General features: G+C 40.8%; 1 protein-coding gene across 1 annotated transcript; it reads left to right on the top strand.

The window, feature by feature from the left end:
* The first annotated feature begins 1,993 nt into the window (after positions 1-1,993).
* Positions 1,994-23,383, top strand: VBP1 (VHL binding protein 1). The gene is made up of 6 exons (XM_058713487.1): positions 1,994-2,131; positions 5,659-5,783; positions 15,364-15,430; positions 17,230-17,328; positions 20,090-20,228; positions 22,315-23,383. Exons 1-6 carry the CDS (start codon positions 2,039-2,041, stop codon positions 22,383-22,385), a joined length of 594 nt encoding a protein of 197 aa, XP_058569470.1. The 5' UTR covers positions 1,994-2,038; the 3' UTR covers positions 22,386-23,383.
* Positions 23,384-24,883: the final 1,500 nt, after the last annotated feature.

A 24,883-nucleotide genomic window follows, 5' to 3' on the forward strand; every position in this document is an offset into this window, starting at 1 on the left:
ATTTTTTTAATGTTTATTTGTTTTTGAGAGAGAGAGACACACACACAGAACCCAAAGCAGGCTCCAGGCTCTGACGTGTCAGCACAGAGCCCCACTTGGGCTCTAACCCATGAACACGAGATCGTTACCTGAGCCGAAGTTGGATGGTTAACCAACTGAGCCATCCAGGCACCCCACAAATGATCCATCCACAAATGAGCCATCCCTCACCCCATGATGAGGGAGAGTGGGGCAAGCTGAGGGCAAAGTACAGGCTAACAGCACCCCACCCCCAGGTGGGGTATGTGTGACATTCCTTAGACACTCCTGGCTACCCAAAAACAAAGGACAGGGGTTTAAGTGCATGCCATGGTGATGTGGGAAACTAAGGCAAATGAAAAATTAAGTTCCCTTACTGCCTACAGCCGCTTATTGACAAGTCCTTGAAACGGGCAGAGTGACGTCCCTCTAGGAGCTCAGCTGCCTCTATGATGACACTTTGCTGGGGGCAAAAGAGAATCTTGGCTTAACATTATCCTGACCCACCCCCCAGGAACCTGTAAGTCTACTTTAATGTATAAAACTTCTTTGGAAACTTCCTTATCTCAACTGCCCCAGGATATATGCTGGCAATCATACTTCAAGCTTATGGCTCCCTAATATACATCTGAAGGGTCTCATGACTGAGGTTTTACTAAATGGTAATAAATGGCATTTTCCTAGCAACAGATAGTTCCCCAAGGTCCTGGAAACCTTGCTTCCAAGATTCCTTAGAGACTTAGGCTGTCCCTAAGCCCACCCCTCCCACCCCCCCCCCCAACCTGTGGGTATATAAACAGTTGCCCATCACGACCCCAGTGCACCTCTTCCTGCCCACAGGCCCTGTCCCCATGCTTTAATAAAATCACCTTTTTGCACCAAAGACATCTTCAAGAATTCTTTCTTGGCTGTCAGCTCCGGACCACCCCACAATCACCCCAAAGCTTTATCAGTTCATTTTCAAGGTTCTTTAGTTTGTCTATAAACCGTGGGTGAAAATATTCCCTGTCACACTGGGCTTGCTGTGATTAAATCACATACTCAGTGACTGGCACATAATTAGCCTTTGATAAATGTTAATCAGTATTATCATTACATATGTATCCCCACTGGGTAAGAGAAACTAACATCCTTTATTCGTCAACGAGCTGGCTCATGGTAGGGTTTGTGTGAATGGATGAAGCAGTGCTTCACTGGAAAGCACTCCAATGTAAGCAAAGGCAGGAAGGAGCAGGGTGGTTAGTTGTTAGAAAGGAGACCAAAGAATAATTACTTAGGTCTGTATAGCGCACTTGCTTTCAAAGGGTTGTGGTGGCGGATGACATTGGGGAAGGCCTTAGGACTGGAAGCCTCGGAAGAGTTTAGGATTTTGTATGTAGAACATGAAGTTTTGAAAACGTTTGAGTTGGGGTGGCAAGATTGTGATCAAAGGTGGCTTTTGGGAAAGGTTGGTGCAATGGGCTGGGTATTTATTAAAAGCGGGCCAACGGCTCCATACCGAAGCAGGCACAAAACCAGTCCCCTCTGAGGGCCAGGAAGCTCGCTGGGATGGTGGGACCAGAAAGGCACCGAGACCAAGGCTCCCCGATGGCGTCTAGTCCCTGGTTCACCTTGAAGCTGAGAGGGGGATCGAGTCGCTTCAAAGACCATTCTGGAGGGTGCTGCCCGTTTTGGCGCGATACTGGCGTTCCAGTTGGACCTCTGATTCCAAGGGCCCTCGAGTCCTCCCACCCACAAAATCCCCTGTACCCCTCTTTCCCGGAGTCCGCATTGGTTCTTCCCGCAAAGCCGGCATCTCCCTCGCGACACTTCGTCACTTGTCACTCACCTGCTCGCAGCCAATCGGTACCCATAGGTTGGGCACCTCCTCCTCCGAGAGAAGGAGGGGCTACTTCCTGCGCGCCTATGAACGCGCAGATTCACAAGAGTGGGGCGGGCCTGCAGCTGTGAGCGAGCCAATCAGGGGCCACCGGCGGTTGGCGGCTCGAGAGGCGGCTAGTCGCGCGCTCGCTTTCCCAAGATGGCGGCCGCTAAGGACGGTTGTGGATTAGGAGAAGTGGCCGCAGGGAACGGCCGGCGGCTCCACCTGGGGATTCCTGAGGCCGTCTTTGTGGTAAGAGGCACGCCGGTTCTCAGGATCTTGGCGTAGGCCCCGCGGGCAACCCCTTCCTTTCTCGCCTCCAGCCCGGCTTTGACTACGGGGGGAGGAGTGGAGGTGATGGACCTGGGGGAGCCCTTCGTCCGCTCTCCCCTCGGCGCCTAGACGCGCTGAACTGTGCCGGGACCCGCCCGGGGAAACGGGGTCGGTGAAGGGAAGGGGGCGCCGGGCGTGAGGCCTGTGGGGCGGGGCGGGGCGGTCTGAGGGGCCGCCCCCCCGGGCGCCGGTGTTCACCCTCTGCTGCTGGGAAAGGGAAAGGGGGAGGCGGCGAGAAGCCGGAGAGAGACTCAGCCTGCAGGCTGGAGCGACCGGCGGTTTTGGTGACTTAGGGTACAATGAGTAGGCAGAACAGCTGGTGCCCAGGTGTGACAGTAGGAAATTTACCGGTGCGTTGAAGGGGCGCAGTGGCCTGCCGCCTGGCCGGAGTGGAAGGAGACACCGATGGGAAAGTAGCGTGGAGGCCGAGTGCGAAGGCCTCGTGTGTCCTAAGGAATCGAGGCTGTGTGCAGTAGGCATCGGGCTGTCGTTAGAAAGTGTCTACGGAAAGGCACGATGTGGTCATATTTGGTTTTAGGTACGTCATTCTAACGCTGGAAGAGAATTAACGGTGTGGAGTTGAGAGAGGAGGCAGGGAATGCAATTTGGAGGCTTCACAGAACAGGGAGTTCAACGGAAGTCCAACCAGAGAGAAGCAACTAGATGCTTTCAACACTGTTCTTCCATCAGGCTGCTCTAGAAACGGTTTTTGAAAACTGAGTGAGAGAGAACCCGACTGGCCTTCAGCCCAGTATCCTCCGTCTTTCCTCACTCACTTCTGACTGAGCTGCTGTAAAGTCTTAATGAAGTGTTCTCGACCTTTTGGGTTGTACCTATATTGCCGCATCTCCACCTCTTTGTTAATGATATCGTACATCGTTCGATGGACCCAATTTATTCTTTATTTAGACCACTTTTATATACACTCTATTGCATAGTTGCATTTGGTGATTCAGTTTTGTAGTTGTTTTCTTTTGTTATTATTTTGTACCATTTATTTCTTTCCATTCATTTCCCAACTAATGGTAACAAGAGACAAAATTTGTTGACTGCCAGGCACTTTCCTGATGCTTTTACAGAACTCTGGGGGGGCGAGTATGATTATCATTTCCATTTTGTAGATGATGAAACTGGGGTACTTAAGTAACTTGCCCCAAGTCATAGTGCATAAGCAGGTGACTGAGGATTTGAACTTGGGTAGTCTGTGGAGCACCAGAGCCACTATTTATACATTCTGCTCTGCCAGTGGGAGGAAAGTGAGGTGGTCATCTTGGCTCAGTGTCATTTCTCCTAGTGCTAGCACAGCGCCTGACACATAGTATAATAAGCTGATAACTAGACGTTGAATTCAATTTCCACAGTGCCTTGAACACTGCATTCTTGGTCCTCAGCGAGAGGTGACTTCAAAAATCTAATTCCAGAGAATACACTTTATCTGACACTTTATAAAGTCTTATCTTAAAATGCCATTTCCCCCTAAAACTGCTATGGGTTATTTTTTCTAGACCTTTAACTTTCTACCAGTATGACATAACATATATGCAATCTAATATAATATATAAGCAGTCTAATTTTTATGTATTATTTGAATAACATGTACTGTAGAAAGAACATTGGCTTCTAAACAGACCAGGGTTTGAATCCTGCCTCGACTTCCCAATTACTGCCTCATGTTGAGCATATTATTTTACCGCTTTGAGCCCCAGTGGCTTTAAGTGTGATAGGAATAACAATGCTTAGTTGCTGTGGGAAGCAATATGTACTTTCAGTATTCCAAGTAGATGCTGAATATGTATTAGTTTCTTTGATGATAGGAGGTAGTATACTGTATTGGTTAAAAGACCTCATCCTTTTCTCCATTCCCACTGGTGCAGTAGTTTGTTTTCTTTGCTGGAATTGTCTCTTTCCCCTTTGCCTAGTGGCTGACCACTTAATCTCTCAACATCTAGTTCAGATAGGACCTCTCTGTAGTTTTGCTTGAGCACTACCACTACCCCAAGACAGAATGCTTTGCACTTTCATCAGTTCCCTCAGCTGATTGTATTATACACATAGCTAATGTTTGTTGAGCACTTATTACCTGTCATGTATTCTTCTAAGCATTTGACATATGCTAACTCATTTAATCCCCTGTGAGGAAAAGGTATTCTCATTTTACAGATGAGAAAGTTGAGGCAGAGAGAGAGGTTCAGTAGCTTCCCTGAAGTGAACACATCTAGTATGTGGTGAAGCCAGGATTCAAACCAGGCAGGCCCTGTGTTGTAGCCACAATGCTGTGCTGCTACAGTTAATTCTCCTTGCTAGACTCTAAGCTCCTAGTAACGTTTACCATGTGCTAGAAACTTTAATTTAGATCTCTTTCCTGCAGTGACCCTTCTAGGAAGATGTGTCTCCATTTTACATGCAGAGTTCAGCCATTGCCCCCAGCCTCACCTGTTCAGTTTCTCTTGCTGTGTTAGACCGATAATTTTGATGGCCTCATGGTTCACTCCCTTGCTGTGTTTCTCTTTCATTTGCTTCTTGTCTTGCTTTAGCTGAAATATTCCCTTATAGCTAGTAAGCATGGATAAGAGTAATGATCTAGAGATTGCAGAAACCATAAGGTAGTTGAATTTAACGTACAGTGAAGGAAAAACGTTCTTTTAAGTGCTGGAAAGCTCCAGTAGGATTGGCTTAAAGCTTCCATATGTTTTCATCCAGTTCTTGATCCTTATTTAATTAACTAGCTTTTCTTTAAGGACCAGGATGTAGTATACGTTTTAAAAAATGCTATTCAGTTTGACTTTTTTTGTGTGTAATTATTCCTGTTACAAAAGATTGTTCCGTTTGCCTTTCAGGTTTACTTTATTTTGACCAGTTGATACTTAAGGAGGTATTTGTGGCTTGCCTTGGGAACCAAATGACCATATTTAACATGATTTCAGTGGCAGAACTTGTTGAATTAAAAATTTTAGTCGAGGGGCACCTGGCTGGCTCAGTTGGTAGAGCATGTGAGTCTTGGTCTCAGGGTCATGAGTTCAAGCCCCATGTTGGACATGGAGCCTACATTAAAAAAAAACTTAGTCGATAATTTTGGCATACAATCTGAGTTGTTTTGTGGCTGGGGCATGTGACTAGGCAATGTGTTTGTTGGTAATTTTCATTGCCATTTTCATTTCATTACTAGGGCCACCTGGGGGTGCATAAAGCAGGTAAGGTCATCTTTCTTTCCCTATATATAAATAAAAAGAGGAAGGTGGAGGAAGAATAAATTGGATACATAATGTATGTGCGATGTCTGAAATCCTTTTTATAACTACTTTTTTAGTTAAAAACGAGCCTTTGGAGAAAGGAAATACAAGCTTCTTTTTTTTCTTTAATGTCTTAAAGATAAAGTTGAAGCACTCAAACATCAGCTTACAGGTATAAATTCTAAAATTTGTCATGTGTTATTTTTGATAATAAAGGAAGATGTGGATTCCTTCATGAAACAGCCTGGGAATGAGACTGCAGATATAGTACTGAAGAAGCTGGATGAACAGTACCAGAAGTATAAGTTTATGGAGCTCAATCTTGCTCAAAAGAAAAGGAGGTAAGTGTAAACATTTACATGAGGTTTTTTTTTCTTTTTGGTTAATCTTGTATGGCTTAAACTTTTTAAGAATTAAGGCATAATTTACATATAATGAAATATCCAGGGGTGCCTAGATGGCTCAGTCAGTTAAGCATCTGACTCTTGATTTCAGCTCAGGTCATGATCTTAGGTTGTGAGATTGAGCCCCACTCGGGCTCCGCACTGGGTGTGGAGCCTGCTCAAGATTTTCTCTTTCTCCCTCTACTGCTCACATGCGCGCGCGCTCTCTCTCTCTCTCTCTCAAAAAAAAGGTCAGATCTTGAATTTTAGTTTGATGAATTTTCACAGATGGATCCACTTCTGTAACCATTGCCCAGATCAATATGTAGAACATTCCTATAACTGTAGGAAGTTCCCTCCTTCCCCTTTCTGGCCAGTCCTGCCCACTCCCAGAGCTGACCACTGTTCTGATTGTTTTCACCATAAATTTGTTTTGTCTGTTTGTGAACTTCATATAAACGAAAGCATGTAGTAACTACTATTTTATGTCAGGATTTTTACACTTCTATAATGCTTTTGAGAGTCATCCATGGTTTTGTGTGTGTCAGTGGGTTAATTTCTTTTTACTGCTGAATCTTGTTCCATTGTATGTATGTACCACAATTTTTATCTATTTTTTTTTCTACGTGATGTGCTATTTATTTTTTAATTTATATCCAAGTTAGTATATAGTGCAACAGTGATTTCAGGAGTAGATTCCTTAATGCCCCTTACCCATTTAGCCCATCCCCCCGCAGCCCCTCAGGCAACCCTCTGTTTATTCTCCATATTTAAGAGTCTCTTATGTTTTGCCCTCCTCCCTGTTTTTATATTAAATTTGCTTCTCTTCCCTTATGTTCATCTGTTTTGTATCTTAAAGTCCTCATATGAGTGAAGTCATATGATATTTGTCTTTCTCTGACTAATTTCACTTAGCATCATACCCTCCAGTTCCATCCACATAGTTGCAAATGGCAAGATTCATTCTTTTTGATGGCCAAGTAATACTCCATTGTATCTGTATACCACATCTTCTTTATCCATTCATCCATCAATGGACATTTGGGCTCTTTCCATACTTTGGCTATTGTTGATAGTGCTGCTATAAACATGGGGGTGCATGTGTCCCTTCAAAACAGCATACTTGGATCCCTTGGATAAATACCTAGTAGTACAATTGCTGGGTCATAGGGTAGTTCTATTTTTAATTGTTTGAGGAACCTCCATACTGTTTCCAGAGGGGCTGCACCAGTTTGCATTCCCACCAGAATTGCAAAAGAGATTCTCTTTCTCTGAATCCTCACCAACATCTGTTGTTGCCTGAGTTGTATCATCTATCTATCTATCTATCTATCTATCTATCTATCTATCTTTTAAGTTTACATCCAAGTTAGTTAGCATATAGTGCAATAATGATTTCAGAAGTACATTCCAGTAATTCATCCCCTATGTATAACACCCAGTGCTCATCCCAAGGGTCTTCCTTAATGCCCCTTGCCCATTTAGCCCACCCCCAACCCACAACCCCTCCAGCAACCCTCAGTTTGTTCTCCATATTTAAGAGTCCCTTATGTTAATGTGTTTTGTATCTTAAAGTCCTCATATGAGTGAAGTCATATGATATTTGTCTTTCTCTGACTAATTTAGCTTAGCATGATACCCTCTAGTTCCATCCAGTTTTTATCTATTTTTATCTATTTGCCTGCCAATGGACATTTAGGTTGTTTCCCCATTGCGTTTGAAGTCTTTGTGCATGTGTATGTTGTCTTCTTCTGAGTAATTACCTAAGGTTAGAATTGCTGACCTGTAAGTATAATGTTCAATTTTATGAGGAAACTGCCAAAAGTTCTCCAAGGTGGCTATACCACATTTCACTCCCACCAGCAATGTATGGGAGTTCCAATTGTTCCACATCCTTGCCAGTACTTGGTGTTATTAGTCTAAAGATGGTTTTGAAAACATAATAGAATGAATATTGAAGACCTTATTCCAAAGCACCTAGGGTCATAACATCTTAAATCTCTAGTTCATCCTTATTTTTCTGATGAGATGAGAGATGCATAGAGGTTATGATTTTCCTGAAATTTCATAACTAATAGGCATTGGACAAATGGATCCTTGCTTTTACTTGTTTATTTCCCTGTATTTTTATAGTAGCTTATAAAGTCAGTTCACTGTAGTAAATATTTGCGGATATCTGCTGTGCACAAATGCAGCATTCTTCTGTCAGTTAAATATTTATGGAATTCCGACTAGGTGCCAGATCCTGTTTGGGTGAAATCAGGTCCAGTATCTGCTCTCAACAGGGACACGGTCTAGTGGCATGATAGATATGTAAATAAGATAAGTACATAAAGTATAACAGTCAAGATACTTCGGTGCAAAGGAATGAGTTAGCAAGGGAAAGGTGTGATCTGGAGGGGGGCAAGGAGGTTCAGGGGAAGCTTCCAAGAAGAGCATATGGCTCTGTAGAATTCTGAAGGCTGGGTATGAGTTTTGGAGGCAGACTAAAGGAAGGAGGGTCACCTGGGCATAACGTGCCATTTATGTTAAAGTGCAAAAGTTTCTTTAGACATATTTTCTCATTTGATTTTGGTGACAGGGTAATTTGAATATGGGCTGGGTATTAAGTGAGATGAGAAGTTATTGACATGAACAGATAGAGAATGTTAGCAGAAAAAGGCAGGATAGAAAACACTATGGTATGCTCTCATTTTGGAAAAAAAATGTATATGTACACAAATATTTGGAAGTACACTAATGGTGTATTAACAGTGATAATCTTTGGGTGGTGGGAATATGGCATTTTTAGAAAGTTGGTCATCTGTATTGTTAAATTTCTACAGTATTCATATATTGCTTTTTTAAAGTTTATTTTTGAGAGAGAGAGAGAGAGAGAGAGAGAGGTAGCGTGAGTGAGGGAAGGGTAGAGAGCGAGGGAGTGAGAGAGAATCCCAAGTAGACTGCGCTGTCAGCATGGAGCCCAATGCAGGGCTCAATCCCACAACTCTGGGATCATGACCTGAGCTGAAACCAAGAGTCGGACGCTTAATGGACTGAGCCACCCAGGTGCCTCTCACATACCAATTTTGTAATAAAGTTTATTTTCATTTCATTTTTTTTATTTATTTATTTATTTATTTATTTATTTATTTATTTATTTTTAATTTTTTTGGGACAGAGAGAGACAGAGCACGAACGGGGGAGGGGCAGAGAGAGAGGGAGACACAGAATCGGAAACAGGCTCCAGGCTCCGAGCCATCAGCCCAGAGCCTGACGCGGGGCTCGAACTCACGGACCGCGAGATCGTGACCTGGCTGAAGTCAGACGCTTAACCGACTGCGCCACCCAGGCGCCCCTTATTTTCATTTTAAAAAGAAGAATAAAGCCATTGGATTTCAGGTCACCCACAGGGAGGTTATAGATAGAGAAGAAAATGGGCCTCAGGATCAAGCCCTGGGAGGGAGGAGGAAATCTGTGTATCAAAGTTATCTTGCTAACTCTAGTACTGTGTGGTATAGTAGGGTACTCACTCCAGGTTTATATATGCTCTAGGCCTGAATGTGAGAGATAAAAATTGCAGTGTGCACCTGCAGTCTTCCTAATTAGGTACATTTGGGGTATATCAGTTAAAACAGAGAGTCCCTGCCCTTGGAGATGTTGCAGTCTAGTGGAATGTAGGTAGTAAACACACAGTTCAATAGAATTAATATTTATTGTGCACCTAATATGTGGCATCATCCTAAATACTTAGTATATATCAGTGAACAAAACAGATAAGAATTTGTGCCCTCATGGAGCTGGCATTCCAACCAGAAAACAGAACTAGAGTATACAGTAGGTTAGAAGGCAATAAATGCAAAGGAAATAGAAAATGGAGTAAAAGGGTGTGTGTGTGTGTGTTTATGTGTATGATATATGTGTGTATATATATATATATGTGTATGTGTGTATATATATATATATACACACATACATATATAAAAATTTTTTGAGGATGTGTGACCTTTTGACAAAACTCACAGATGAACCACATAGCCTTGAAATACTGGAAAAAAATAAGAAAACGTCAGGTATTACTGTAAGAATACAGTCTATAATACATATCACATATTATACAAAATACATGTTTATTGACTTTTAATGTTATCAGTGAGGCTTCCAGTCAACAGGCTATTAGTAGTTAAGTTTTTGAGGGAGTCAAAAGTTATATGTGGATTTTTAAAAATATGTGTGTTCTTGTTTTTTTTAAGTTTATTTATTTATTTTGAGAGAGACAGAGAAGGAGCATAAGCAGGGGAGGGGCAGAGAGAAGGAGAGACTGAATCCCAAGCAGGCTCTGTGCTATCAGCACAGAAGACTGACTCCGGGCTCAATCCCACGAACCATGAGATCATGACCTGAGCCAAAATCAATAGTCAGATGCTTAACCAACTGAGCCACCCAGGCACCCCCTATACATGGATTTTTGACCGCATGGGGGAATTTTGTCAACCCTGCATTGTCAAAGGTCAACTGTATATTGGATACTAATCCTTTTAAGTTATAGGGGTGAGAAATTTTTCTTCCTTTTGTGATTTGTCTTTTTTCTTACGGTTTCTTCTGATGAGTAGTTCTTAATTTAAATGTTTTCGATTAAAATTTCCCTTAATATTTTTTTGTGTCTTGTTTAAGAAATCCTATCCTTATTTGTGTTTAAAAAGACAAACTTCTATGTTTTCTTATAAAAGTTTTAAAATTTTGCTTTTCACATTTAACGTCTTAATCTAGAAATTTATTTTTATGTATGGTGTGTGGTAGGCTTTCAATTTCTTTTTTTAGTGGATATACTGTGGACATAGTATTTGACTCAGCACTATTTAATTTTAATGTTGTGCAGTTTAACAATCTTTTTCCTTACTAGTCAGTGCTTTTTTGTATCCTATTTAAGCAATACTTTCCTATCCCAGGTTCATGAAGATATCCTCTTCATGTTTTATTCTTTAAGTTTTATTGTTTTATCTTTTCACTTTTAGATCTTTATAATCCATGGGTTATTCAGAAGTATGTTGCTAAATTTTGAAGCAGTTGTGAAACTTTCTAGCATGTTTCTCTGTCCTCTCTCTTTGTCCTCTCAATACTATAAATTGGTAGTTGGATCTACGGTCTTAATTGTATTCAGGGGTTTTGCGGTTTTGTGTAACGTTTTTCCATTAAGAGGTAGATAGTACCTAGTTGTCTCTTTTTATGATGCTCCATGCTGGATCCATTCGTTGTGAGTTGCAAAATGATGTTCTAGTTCAGTTATTTTTAAATTTATTAATAAGCTGGTATACTTCTATAAAGAGAAGCATCCCCTACCTATTATGTGGTAAAGTAGCTGCAGGAGATCAGCTCACTTCCAAGTTGCTTCCCTCGCAGGGGTCACCCCTGTGGTCCCTGCCACCCTCAGCGGCTCTCCGCTGCCTTCCAGCTAACAGGGTGTGTGTTTTCTCTGGCTGTTGGGACGGTTACAGGTGGGAGGGCCGGTCTCCCCTCTGAACCTGGGACAATTTGTATCCCTTTTTAAAACCTTTTTAGTCTACATTATCAGGCACATGCAGTTTGAGAATTACTATGTTTTGGTGAACTTAACCCTATATAAAATAATGCTTATTGTTTCAGGTCTGTTTTGTTGAATGCTTACAGCTGTTCCAGCTTTTTTCGGGTAACATTTTCTTGATGCATCTCTTCTGTCTCTTTATTGTCTACCTGTTTATTATTTCTATTTAAGGGTGTTCCATGGAAACAACATAAGGTTATTGTTTTAAACCTAGCCTTTCTTTTTAGATAAACTAATTTTTCTTTTTGGGTACTTTTGATATCATCATCTCTTTTGTTTTTAATTCACTGGAATTTGTGTGTGGCTATCTTTTGTCTTTCTTACCGAGCTGTATGTCTGCTTCCTTTTAGTATGGATATAGCTGTGTGGTTTGCCTTTATCCATAGAGGATTTTGCTTTTGCCAGGAGTGCTTATTCTATACAAGCCTGTTCCTGTTCTGGCACTTAATATGCGAGCTCCCCCACTGAGCTGCTGGGTGGGGGTGGAGGGCAGGCTTAGGTCTGCAGCCCACAGTGGCACCTGACTCATGATGCTTACTTTTCTGTAGGTCTCACTGCTCAACCCAAAGCCTTTTCCAGTTTTTTACCCTTTAATTTTTTTCTGGAACTTCCCTCACCTCTGATATCAGCTATGCAACAAAAACGATTTTTTTGTGCACGATTGAGTTGTTTTGCAGCAGATGGCTCTATGTAGTAGTTTGCATACTAACCTCTGTCTTTACATATGCTGTAAATGGTTCCTTGCAGCCTGTCATTTGTCTTTAACTTCACCTTCAGCTGTATAAAAGTTCTTTAGTATTTCATAATTCTCTTGTGGTAATCTCTCTAACACCTGAATTGTATGCCTTTTATTGTTCTTTAACCGGAAATTTTGTGATTATCATTTTTTGCATTTTTTTCTGTTAATTTTTTTCTCCTTTTGGGATTCCTGTCAATATAGATGTTGATGATTCTAATTCTGCCTTCCATTTCTCTATTATTTCCTCTCTTCTGACTTTGGTAATTGGACTTTTGGCGATTAGATGGATGTCCATGAGTTCCTTATTTGAGCCATTACGTTTTTATACCTAGTCATTCTGGTTGGTTCTTCTTCATATTATCGATAATCCTTTTTTTTTTGCTCTCTGAGGTATTTTTAAATACTTATTGATTATCTAATCTTTTAGTATTTCATTTTGTTTCATCTGATGGACATTGTTGAATTTAATTGTCTTTTTTTATTGTAGTTGTGTTTATCAGATTATCATTTCTTTTCCCCATCAGCTCACATTCCCTCAGGGATACCAGTTACTTTGGCCAGTCAAGGAGTAATGTGGAGGTGGGAGTAATTTAAGCCCCTCCTGGTGAGTAGGGGTAGGAAGAATGCTGTTAGTGTTATAGTCTAGGGCACCACCATTGGACAAATGTCCCTTCTCCCCAACCAGGTGACTTGGTCTCTGAGGATTCTTTTAGTTCCTCCGCCCTTGGCTGTCTTTGGTGTCATCACTCCTGGGAGTAGGAGTGAGGGGAAGGGGATGACTGGGGACCAGTATTTGTCTTCTCAGCTCCTCAGCCTGACCTCTCTGCTTCTGGTCAGTTCTACTCTTTTTCCACCCCGTAGCAATGACAGAGTAGGTAAGGTGATTCACCCAGAGCAATTTAGATGGAGGAGAAAACACCTAGAAAGTTCTCCTTTAGCTGTACTCCCCTTTTGAAGATTTGGTTTGCTTCCCTTCTAAGCCTCCATCTCCCTTCTCACTCCCCTACCCATTCCTAGAACTTAGAGATTTCTGTTGTTCATATAATAATAATGGCGTAGAACTGACCCAACTGTCCACTGGCAAGAGAGTAGATAAAGAAGATGTGCTATATTCAGAATTTAATGTTACACAGCTGAAAATGAATGAACAAGTCTTAGGAACCTAACTGAGTTAAAAAAGCAAACCCAAGAAAACCACATATAACACGAGATTGTATTAAGCCAAGAAACCTGCAAAGAATATATTATTTGGGGATGTACGTAAATGTGATGAAACTCTTGAAAAAGAGAAAAAGGGGCTGTAAGCATATGGTTCAGGAGAGCTGCTATCTCTTGGGATGGAGCAGACTGGGGAGGGGTGATGAGGTTCCTAAGTTGCCTGGGGCTACAGCTGATTGATTTATATATGCTCCGTAATTTATGTATAACATGTAATATTTTTACATACAAAAATATATGCTAGAAATCATTGGCATGACCAAAAAATCTTTATCTGAACATTCTTCTTATGTTGTATGTGTATCAGATATTTTACAAATATAGCTCCTTAGCATTTACCTATATCAACACAGAATACAAAGGTAAGCAAAATTGGAAGATCTACAACATCCATATTGAATTTGTAAAGAGTTCACAAAGCATTATCCTTCAAACTAAGTAAAAAACATAAATGCTAAGTATGTGTTTCTAGATTATTCACTGGACTTTATTTCCAAAAAGCAATCTACACATTCAGTGCAATCCCTATCAAAATGACACCAGCATTCTTCACAGAGCTAACAATCCTAAAATTTGTATGGAACCAGAAAAGACCCCAAATAGCCAAAGTAATGTGGGCAAAGAAAAGCAAAGCTGGGGGCATCACAATCCCAGACTTTAAGCTGTATTACAAAGCTGTAGTCATCAAGACAGTATGGTTTTAGGTGTCTGGGTGGCTCATTTGGTTAAGTGTCCAACTTCAGCTCTGGTCATGATCTCGCAGTCTGTGAGTTCGAGCCCCGTGTCAGGCTCTGTGCTGACAGCTCAGAGCCTGGAGCCTACTTCGTATTCTGTGTCTCCCTCTCTCTCTGCCCCTCCCCCGCTCACGCTCTGTCTCTGTCAAAAATGAATAAACGTTTAAAAAAAGACATTATGGTATCGATACTGTTTTTTTTAAGTAGCAAGCTCTTCTACCACACTTCTTGCCAGGTCAGTAGCACAGGGTAGAATAAAGTTTTCCCTGCTGCTCTTCTTCATGCATGCTGTGACTTCCTTTATATAATAAGTATATTTTCTTTGTTTATCAAATTTTCATTTAAATTCCAGTGTAGTTAACATACAGTGTTATATTGGCTTCAGGTGTACAATATAGTGATTCAACACTTCTATAATAAGTACATTTTCATCATCACATTTAAATTTTGTTTACACACCAATCTCCAGTCATGTTTAGTTAAATGCATTCTGAAAGAACCACAGCTTTGTTTCTGTATCCTTAGTTTGTTTTGTTGCAGATTCCATTGTGATTTGACAGGGACCCCAGAACTAGCTCGCACGTTTTTCCATGCAAAACATTTTATGACCTTGGGCAGCCTCTGATCATCACAGAAAAGAGCTACTTCAGTGCCAACAAAATAAAAAATGTTTCATTCTTTCTTCTAAGTAACTTTGAGTGTTTTCAGCATATTTTTATCTCTTATTTTCTTGTCAGTGATGTTGATGTCACTTGGGACAGTTGCTAGTAGTTTTGTTTTTTAAGATTAATTTTTAATAGATGTTCATTTTTAGAGCACTTATGGAGCACATCTCCATAGCACAGTTGAACAGAAGGTACAGAGGTTTCCCATACACTCTGTGCCTCCCCAAACATGCAGAGCATCCCCCATTCTCAACAGCTCAACAGCCTCCACCAGAGTGGGACATTGACTACAATTGATGAGTCAAGGGGCTCCTGGCTGGCTCAATCTGTAGAGCATGTGGTTCTTGCTCTAGGGGTCGTGAGTTCGAGCCCCACTTTTGGCATAGAGCCTAACTTAAAAAATAAATGAATGATGAACCAATACATAGTATATTTTTATTAACTAAACTCCCTAGTTTACCTTAGGGTTCACTGTTGTGTTGTATATTCTGTGGGTTTTGACAAATGGATGATTTTAGCAGTCCTCAAAAAGATATCGATAGAAAATGCAAAGCTAGTAAGACTGTGTCCTAGGGTTTTTCTTGCCTGCAGAACACTAAGTCAACCTTTTTCTTATTCACAGGCTGAAAGGTCAGATTCCTGAAATTAAGCAGACATTAGAAATTCTAAAATACATGCAGAAGAAAAAAGTAAGTGCATTTTTGTTTATAAATGTGAATGAACCAGAATACTTCAGCAGAAATTCATCTTCCTTGACTCCTTGGTTACTGGTATTTGAATGTGCTGGTAGATCCAGTCTGCCGCCTTGATTCTTATGTACATGTGCAGTGTGCTTCTGTGATAAATGTGGCTTTGTGGCTTTTTTTTTTTCCAAGTCAGCTTTAATCTTAGGGTCTACACATCTTGGATTATTTTACTTATATGGAGTATTTATAAAACTTAAATGCAATTTGAAATTATTTTCTTTTTTAAATTTTTTTTAATGTTTATTTTTGAGAGAGACAGAGAGAACACGAATGGGAGGGAGGGCAGAGAGATAGGGAGATGCAGAATCTGAAGCAGGCTCCAGGCTCTGAGCTGCCAGCACAGAACCCAATGCAGGGCTTGAACCCACAAACTGTGAGATTGCGACCTTAGCCAAAGTCGGACACTTAACCAACTGAGCCACCCAGGCACCCCAAAATTATTTTCGATACGAAAAGAAAATACCTTATTTTGAGGTAACAGCATCTAAGGGTTTTTGTTGTTGTTGTTCTCCCTAAGAATAAGGAGTGAGTCCAAGATTTACGGATCTGCAAAGAATCTTAGAAATTATGTTTTGGGTTCTCATTTCACAGTTGAGGGGACCATTACAGAGAGGTTACACTTGACCAGTGTCACATAGCTGGTTATTGGCAGAACTGGATTTGAAAATGTGCTAAGTCTTAATCCCATACTCATTAGAGGCTGTAAAGATTAAATTTTATAAGCATATTATATTTAATATATTATATGTGTATTAATATATATATGTGTATATATATGTGTATAATATATGTGTATATGTATATGATTTATCACTTGACAGGATAACTGTATTTCTAATACATTATTTTATGTAGTGAAGTTTTTTTTAATATCATTTATTGTCAAGTTAGCTGACCTACAGTATAGATAGTGTGCTTTTGGCTTCGGGAGTAGATTCCCATGATTCATCACTTACATACAACACCCAGTGCTCATCCCAACAAGTGCCCTCCTCAGTGCCCATCACCCATTTACCCCTCTTCCTCACCCCTACCCCCATCAACCCTCAGTTTTTCCTCTGTATTCACGAGTCTCTTATGGTTTGCCTCCCTCTCTGTTTGAAACTATTTTTCCTCTTCCCTTCCCCCATGGTCTTCTGTTAAGTTTCTCAAATTACACATATGAGTGAAAACATGATATCTGTCTTTCTCTGACTGACTTGTTTCACTCAGCATAATATCTTCCAGTTCCATCCACATTTTTGCAGATGGCAGGACTTCATTCTTTCCCATTGCCAAGTAGTATTCCACTGTATCTATAAACTCATGTGGTGAAATTTGTAAGAAACTTCAGAAAACTTGTTGGTTGGGCATGAAGCACTGATGAAGTAATAATTGCTGACTCTTGCATAGCACTTAACTTTGTGCCAGGCACTGTTGTGTGTGTGTGTCTGTGTTTGTGTAAAGTCTGCTTGCTACAGCCTTCAGAGATGTAGGGACAATTTTCCTAATTTTACAGACCAGGAACCTGAGACACAGAGAGGTCAAGTGAAATGCTCAATTTACACAGGTAGTAAGTAGCTGATCCAGAATCCATCCCCCCCACACCCAGGTGTCTGGCTCCAGCGTTCATTTCTGTTGCCACTACACTTAGTTGGCGTGATGGGACAGTTTTCAGTGACTTAGGTTCAGATCTGTGATCTCTCCTTTATAACCTTTTTAATTAAACTGACCTATTTACAGTACTGTCATTTTTTTCCAAGGAGTCCACCAGTTCACTGGAGACTAGATTCTTACTGGCGGATAACCTGTATTGCAAGGCTTCAGTTCCTCCTACTGATAAAGTGTGTCTGTGGTTGGGGGTAAGTAACCGAAATGGCCACAGCTTTCTTGGCTTACATTTGTAAACCAGCATGGTTTTCCCGGCATAGCAGTACTGTTTGAGCTGGGTAAAGTGCCCATCTCTCTTTGACCCTGGAAGGAACAGAGGTGGAGTTCAAGGGGTCTGTACTGGAGACGGACTGAGGTGAGGAGTGTGGTGAGCTGCACAATATGCTCGGGTCTCTCCTGGTCAAGACAGAACTACCTGAAACCCTCATCCCCTTCCTCTCGTGCTGTATCGTTTAAATGTAACAGAAGGAAGAGCAAGAGAAGTAAAATGGAAAGGACTGTTGAACCTCCGATAAATGTATCTTCCCCATAAGAGTTTATTAGTTCTCTCTAAAGTTAAGGGGAAAAGATTATTAAAAAAAAACCTTGAAAATGGAGTCCATTTTTTTTTTTTAATTTTTTTTTTTCAACGTTTTTTTATTTATTTTTGGGACAGAGAGAGACAGAGCATGAACGGGGGAGGGGCAGAGAGAGAGGGAGACACAGAACCGGAAGCAGGCTCCAGGCTCCGAGCATCAGCCCAGAGCCTGACGCGGGGCTCGAACTCACGGACCGCGAGATCGTGACCTGGCTGAAGTCGGACGCTTAACCGACTGCGCCACCCAGGCGCCCCAATGGAGTCCATTTTTTAAACCATATATTTCAATTTTAGACGATTTCATAGGCCTTGTCTGTGATTTTTCCTGCCTTACTCCTCTCAGTCGCCTGACCAGACATCCAGGCCATTCTTGATGGGCCAGGTAACTGTCCACAGGTCTCATTACCCCAGGCAGGTTCTCATACAAAGTAACAAGCTACGTGTACAGCTCCAAAGTGTAGAGATTTTCTGAAAACTAAACAGTAATAAGAGACAGTGTCAGTTGACTCGGGAATGAGATTGGGGTCTGGGATTTAAGAGACATGTGCTTCCATTGAATGTTTTTTTGTCCTATTCGAATTTGTATACAGTTTTCTAACTGTCACGGATTGGGTTATTCAGTCAGTAAGTATTTACTTATGTAGCACCTACTTTGTGCCAGACACTTTCATATTGTCTGTCTGATTTAATCCTTACAACCATCTTTTGAGTAATTTTTAAATTCCATTTGTCAGATGAGAGAAGTGGTTCAGGAAATGCCCAGTGTAAGTCAGGTGATGGGAAGAGTTCAGTGCTGGAGGAGGTTTGGTTCCCCACCTCTAGAATGCCCGCATCTCTAAGTGTAGGCAGTAACACCAGAGCTTCAGAATTCAACACAGTCACTTTGTCTTTGCTCCTAACATCTGTTGGAGGTAGGAAGGGGACAATAGGGGCTGCTGGGTGGTTCAGTCAGTTAAGTGTCCGACTTCAGCTCAGGTCATGATCTTGCTGTTCATGAGTCCAAGCCCAGCGTCAGGCTCTGTGCTGACAGCTTAGAACCTGGAGCCTGCTTCGGATTCTGTGTCTTCCTCTCTGCCCGCCCCCCTCTCAAATATAAATAAAATCATTAAAAAATATTTGAAGAAAAGGAAGGGGACAGTAAAAGCTTGCCATTACTGGATCAAATTACATAATATATATGTATTTGAAAACTTTTAAATTACTTAAGCTTAAGCTCAGAAACAACTTTCTTTTTTTAAATTAAATTAAAATTTAATGTTTATTTATTTTAGAGAGAGAGAGCACAAGAAGGGGAGAGGCAGAGAGAGGGAGGGAGACACAGAATCTGAAACAGATTCCAGGCTCTGAGCTGTCATCAGAGACCCCGACGCAGGGTTCGAACTCACAAAATGTGAGATCATGACCTGGGCCAAAGTCAGACACTTAACTGACTGAGCCACTCAGTCGCCCCAGAAACAGCTATTTACATTGATTCAAATGTGGGGCACCTGAGTGGCTCAGTCGGTTAAGTGTCCAACTCTTGGTTTCAGGTCAGGTCGTGATCTCACAATTTATGATGAGATGGAGCCCTGAGTCAGGCTTTGCACTGATAGTGTGGTGCCTGCTTGGAATCCCCTCTCTCCCTCTGTCTCCCTCTCTCAAACTAAATAAACTGTAAGAAAATAAATTGATTCAAATGTAATACAATTTACTGTCATCATGGAGGTTGTAGAAAGATGGAATTTGATGTCTGATCATTGGTTTTTCTCTTAATTCTCCTGTTTACTTACTATCTATATTAGTGTAGGCAACCTGACCTCTTTGAGCCCACATTTTCTTAGCTGTAAAGAAGGTGGTAACTTGACTGACCAGGGTTGTTTATGAGGAATGGATGATGTAGTGTATGTAAATATATTCTCTAACCCAGGGATCAATAAACTTTGTGTAAAAGGTCAGAGAGTAAATATTAAAAAAATGTTTTTAACGTTTATTTATTTTTGAAATAGAAACAGAGTGTGAGCAGAGAAGGGGCAGGGAGAGAGGGAGACACAGAATCTGAAGCAGGCTCCAGGTTCCAAGCTGTCAGTGCAGAGCCTGATGTGGGGCTCGAACTTACAAACTGTGAGATCATGACCTGAACCAAAGTTGGATGCCCAACTGCCTGGGCCGCCCAGGTGCCCCATGGTCAGAGAGTAAATATTTTGGTTCTGCAGACCACACGGTCTCTGTCACGAGTACCCAGCTCTGCCACTGTGGTGTGAACGCATAAGTGAATGGAGAATATCTGGAGTCCAAGAAAACTTCTAAGAAAGGGCAGCTAGATTTGGCCTAACCCCTGCTGACCCTGTGAGACACTGTGTGAATGTTCAGTAATTGTTGTGACTTTCTCTCTCCAGGCTAATGTGATGCTTGAATATGATATTGATGAAGCCCAGGCATTGTTGGAAAAGAATTTATCGACTGCTACAAAGAATCTTGATTCCCTTGAGGAAGACCTTGACTTTCTTCGAGATCAGTTTACTACCACAGAAGTCAGTATCCTTTCTTTAACTAAAAGCAAAGGGAGGAAAAGAGAAAGATGATTTTCAACACTCTTATTTGCATTACTTTGATGAGAAGAATATCCTTATTCCTGGGCTAATTTGAAGTTGCAGATTTTATGAGAGTGATAAATAACATATTTGGAACTAATACTGAAATAAGTTTGTAGATAGGTTAATCTGACCTGAGTTGTGAAGGTTTGGAAACTGCAAAATGCATAAGCGTTTTTCTTTCAAATATTTTTTTCAAGATGCCTTCATAGCCAGTTGAATAGTTTAATCCGCAAGCATTTATTAAGGGTCTCCCATGTTGCTGCAACTGTGCTAAGCTGTATGGGGCACAGGATGGTGAGGGAATCAGTGCAAAAAAAGAGCGGCAGAGTCTTGCTGTGTTAGAACTAAACATGTAAAAAGCTACATCATAATTTCATAGCAAAATATAAGTTCATTCCGTGTATGCCATGCCAAGGCAATATAAAGTTAGGGAAAGAGATATGAGCTGGAATTAGTGCAAAGAAGACTTGGGGAAGTTAGAACTTGGTTTGTTTTGAAAGGCAGTAGAGGGTTCAGATGAGCAGAGAAGAGAGGTGGAGGCAGGTGTTCTGCTTAGGGAGGGGGCAGCTATATTGAAACCCAGCTCTGTGCCTCTCCTTTCTGACTTCTGTCTCCTGGTTCCTATTGCGGACACTGGTCCCACACACTCCCCAGGACAGAAGCTGGGGAGTTGCTCTCCACTCCTCTTTCATCACCAAGAGCCAACCAATCACCAGATTCTTGTCAAATTTCCCTTGTAAACCTCTCTGTCCATTTTCTCCTTTTGGCCTTCCAGAACCTAGACTAAGTAGTTTTATAGTCTCTTTTTCTCCCATCTCTCCTTCACACTATCTCCAGTGTGAATTTACTGAGTCACGCATCCTATTTTTGCTCCTCTGGTTGCGATAGAGAACTTCAGTGGCTCCCTGTTGCAGGTAAGGTATGCACAGAGGCCCTGAGTGAAGTGTCCCATACCGTCTTACCTCGTGCCCCTGACCTCTTCCTGCCCCAGCCTCCCCCACCCCACCCCGTGCACCTGGGTTCCAAGTAGCCCCAATCGGTTCTCCTCACTGCCCCCTGCCAATGTGCCACACCCTTTACATTTCCACTTTGTTCCTCCCACCTGGAACGATTTCCCCCTATTTATGTTTCTGTGGGTTACTCCTTCGTTTCCTTCCTAGTACAGCTCAAGTATCAGATCATTTCTATACCTGTTCAGATCCTCAGGGTGTTTTATTGTTTCTCTGTGCTTACTTAGCACTTTGCACTCAGTACTTGGTTTTCTGTGCCAGGTCGGGAGCACTGCAAGCGTGGGAGCTGTACCTGTTCTTTCCTCCACAGCACGTGGCATGTGGCACACAGCGGCCACTGAGTACTTGGGTGACGGAAGGCAGGCCTGGTGGAGGCCTAGAGCAGGGGCTGGGATGGGACTCGTGATGTGGAGATTTTGATCCACAGAAGTCCAGGGAAATAGCTATCAAACTCGTAGAGGATAACATTGGAGAAAATCGAGATGGCCTGAGTTACACTGGTAACTTTAGGATACAACACCAAAGGTACAGTCCATGAAAGAAATCACTGATATGCGAGGGCCTACACAGGGTGGTGCTTGTGGAAAGGAAAATAAATTGAGTGAATGTCCTATGAAACCAAAGGGGGGGTAAGAGATGAAATTATTGATAATTGAATTGTACTAATTTAAATATTGCCTGTAAGGATATGGTGTCAACAGTCTTTGAACTTTCATGGACGAGGAGCTGTCTTTAAAACTGTTGACAGTGTCAAGGGCATGTTTTGTCAAGTATAAGGCTTCAGTTGGCTACATATGCTAAACGGTTGTTGACTTGAGGCCTTGACTTTGTATTGGTGGAATTTAGTTCCAGTATTTTCTTAGCAAATGGTATTCTAGCAAGATAGCTCACAATCCTAGCTGTTACCGGTATTTTGTGTGCACGATTTCTGATTCAACATGTGAGTGAATACTTACTTAGTCATTGCGTATGTTATCTTTAGAATTGCATTTGCATTTTCTTTGACAATTCTTGCAGATATGGCCAGGGTTTATAATTGGGATGTAAAAAGAAGAAACAAAGATGATTCTACCAAGACCAAAGCATAATGCTGGCAATTAAAAATGTGGTTCAGTTTTCAAAACATGTTATCTTAAGTACCCCAAAGTTTATCCCTAAAGGTTGACATTACTTTGACTGATTTTTTTGAACAGTAAGAGCGGTAGTTAAAACTTTAAAAAACAAGATAAACATTTTATTATAAAAACAAAGTTAGTTTCAAATATTTTGTGAAATTAGCAGTATTTTAATTTTTTTATTTCCAACAAAGTAAATGCTACTTTCATCTTTTTTGTTGTTGTTGTCGGTCATAAACAAAGTCTTAGCTGGAATGGCTGAAAACTGTGAGGTATACTCTTGAACCTAATTCTGGACACTAGCACAGTTTACTTTTTCTTTATTGGCTGATATTACTCTTACTTGATGTAGTTAAACCAGTTTAGAGGTAGGAAAAGCACTTAGTTTAAATATTTCCAAAGTTGTTTTCTTTAGTACATGTGGGGCTTTATGGCTCTCTGTTGCTGTTATTTGTCTTATATAATGGATTTTCATGAAGTGCTGCTTGGCCAATAGCTATCTATTATAATATTCTGTACTTTTAAGGAACTGGTAATTGGCCTTCCTAAGTAGTAAGAGGGCTATTGAGACGCTTTTTCTTACCCCATAGAAGTACACAGTGTCTTTGCAATGTCAACATAAGGGAGATCTTGGCCAACGTGAAACAACAAAATTCTTTAGCCTCTCAAAACTCTTGGCCAAGGCAATTTTGTATTTCTTAACAGTTCTCCAAAGCAGCTGAACAAAAATGTTAAGCTAAATATAAATCTGCAGTGGTTGAAAAGATTTGTGAGCTTTTTTTATTCATGATAAGACCTCATGGGAAGACTAGAAAATCCCTGTGGAAAGCCGTTGGTACAGTGGCTAACGCTGGATGTAGAGATTCTGGTAAAAACACAAATGTATTATTCCATCTCCATGTAGAGAACAAAATATACTCGTACAATGTTTTGTAGTTGTATTTCATGATATTAAAACATTGAAGTTAAAACTGTGGCCTGGCACCTTTTTTTCACATTATTCTTTCTAAAGTTAACATGTATCTTTTCACATATTTGTAAAGCACGTTTACTTCACCGTAAAACCAGCATGTCCCAAGAACTTATGTTTGTAGAAATAACACAGAATCCCTTTGGAAGGAGTACAGATCAGCAAACAATTGAGGAGTTAAATCTGAAAGATACCAAAGTTCCTTGAGTCAGTTTTTTCATAATTTTAAATTTCCATATTTAATTTTTCAACTTTGTAAACATCTTGAGATATTTTAAGTGCTACTTTTCCCCAAACCTTGTTATGGTAAGTATATTGTCACAAAATGTCCTTGTTAATATTAGGACAGGAATGATTTGGTCGGTTGAAGTCCATGAAAATTGAACTGAATATGAAGAAATGCAGCTGTTTAGAGATCTGAGTTAAAACAAAACTTAATTCAACAAATATATATAAGCATCTCTGCCAGATCATTTCTCTTATACGGGTTTACAGTTTCAGAATAACATAACCATCCTGATTTGACATGATATTTTCAAGCTTAATATTAGTACAGTATACCCAGAAAGGATATGGGCAAAAGAGTCCCTTCAAAACTTGGCCTGAATAATAAGTGTTTTGGAAATGAAACTGATATTGAACAATCTTCCCATTCACATGCTCTTTTGAGAAAATTTAGAAAATGGGAAAAAGAAATTCCATTTGTAGTCCCCTTAACAATGCTGTCTTCCATTTCTTTTTTATGCATAAGTTTTTTAAAATATAACTTAAATAATTTTGTCTTTATAATTTTTATTCTACCTTTTTTGCTTAGCATGTAATTTGCTTATTTGTAGTGGTGTTATATTAACATCACTTTACTAGTTCCACAGTAGTATACTAATGGGTGAACTCTAGTAAACTGTGGTACACATTTACACATCTGGGTGTTTTTAAAATTTTTTCTCCGTTATGGGTAACAAATAATTCAGTAGTTAACATTTTTACGTAAGGCTTTTTCTTGTATTTAGGATTTTTCCCGAGACTTGCCAAAAACGGAAGGAGCAAGATTCTAGTGTTTTTATTTTCAGGGTTAACTGAGAGTAGTTTTGTCAGTAGAGATAGCAGGGGATGATGGAACCTGCCTCCATGCCCCTGCCCTTCTCTGCCATATAGATATTGATGGACCTTATCCAGAGCCACATAGCCAGAATGAGACCCAGATCCAGTTCCTAGGTGAATTTCCTTCCCTCTGTACCATGATGCCTCACTCCTTTATTTCACAATAACTAGTAGCTAAGTTTGGTAGAAATGTTAACTGAAATTCAATACCTTCATGAGTAATGCTTTCGTTTCTCTCCTGTTCTCTGCCCTAAACTCAGTGACACCTGTAAGTCTTGAACCATTTCTTAAAGATTTGTCTTGGTGGTTCTAATTCTGTACCCTTTTGCTAGCCTTGTCTGTGCCTATTCAGTGCTAATGTGGGATTGTGTTGTGTCTGAAGACACTGGCTGAGTGCATG

Source organism: Neofelis nebulosa, chromosome X (assembly GCF_028018385.1).
Source record: "Neofelis nebulosa isolate mNeoNeb1 chromosome X, mNeoNeb1.pri, whole genome shotgun sequence".
NCBI classification, from domain to species: Eukaryota; Metazoa; Chordata; class Mammalia; order Carnivora; family Felidae; genus Neofelis; species Neofelis nebulosa.

Bases quoted from the DNA above. Each gene is read 5' to 3' on its own strand.
- VBP1 (XM_058713487.1), top strand. From the start codon at position 2,039: ATGGCGGCCGCTAAGGACGGTTGTGGATTAGGAGAAGTGGCCGCAGGG. The intron at 5,784-15,363 runs GTAAGTGTAAAC...TCTTATTCACAG, and splicing joins CTTGCTCAAAAGAAAAGGAG to GCTGAAAGGTCAGATTCCTG. The intron at 20,229-22,314 runs GTATCCTTTCTT...CAATTCTTGCAG, and splicing joins GTTTACTACCACAGAAGTCA to ATATGGCCAGGGTTTATAAT.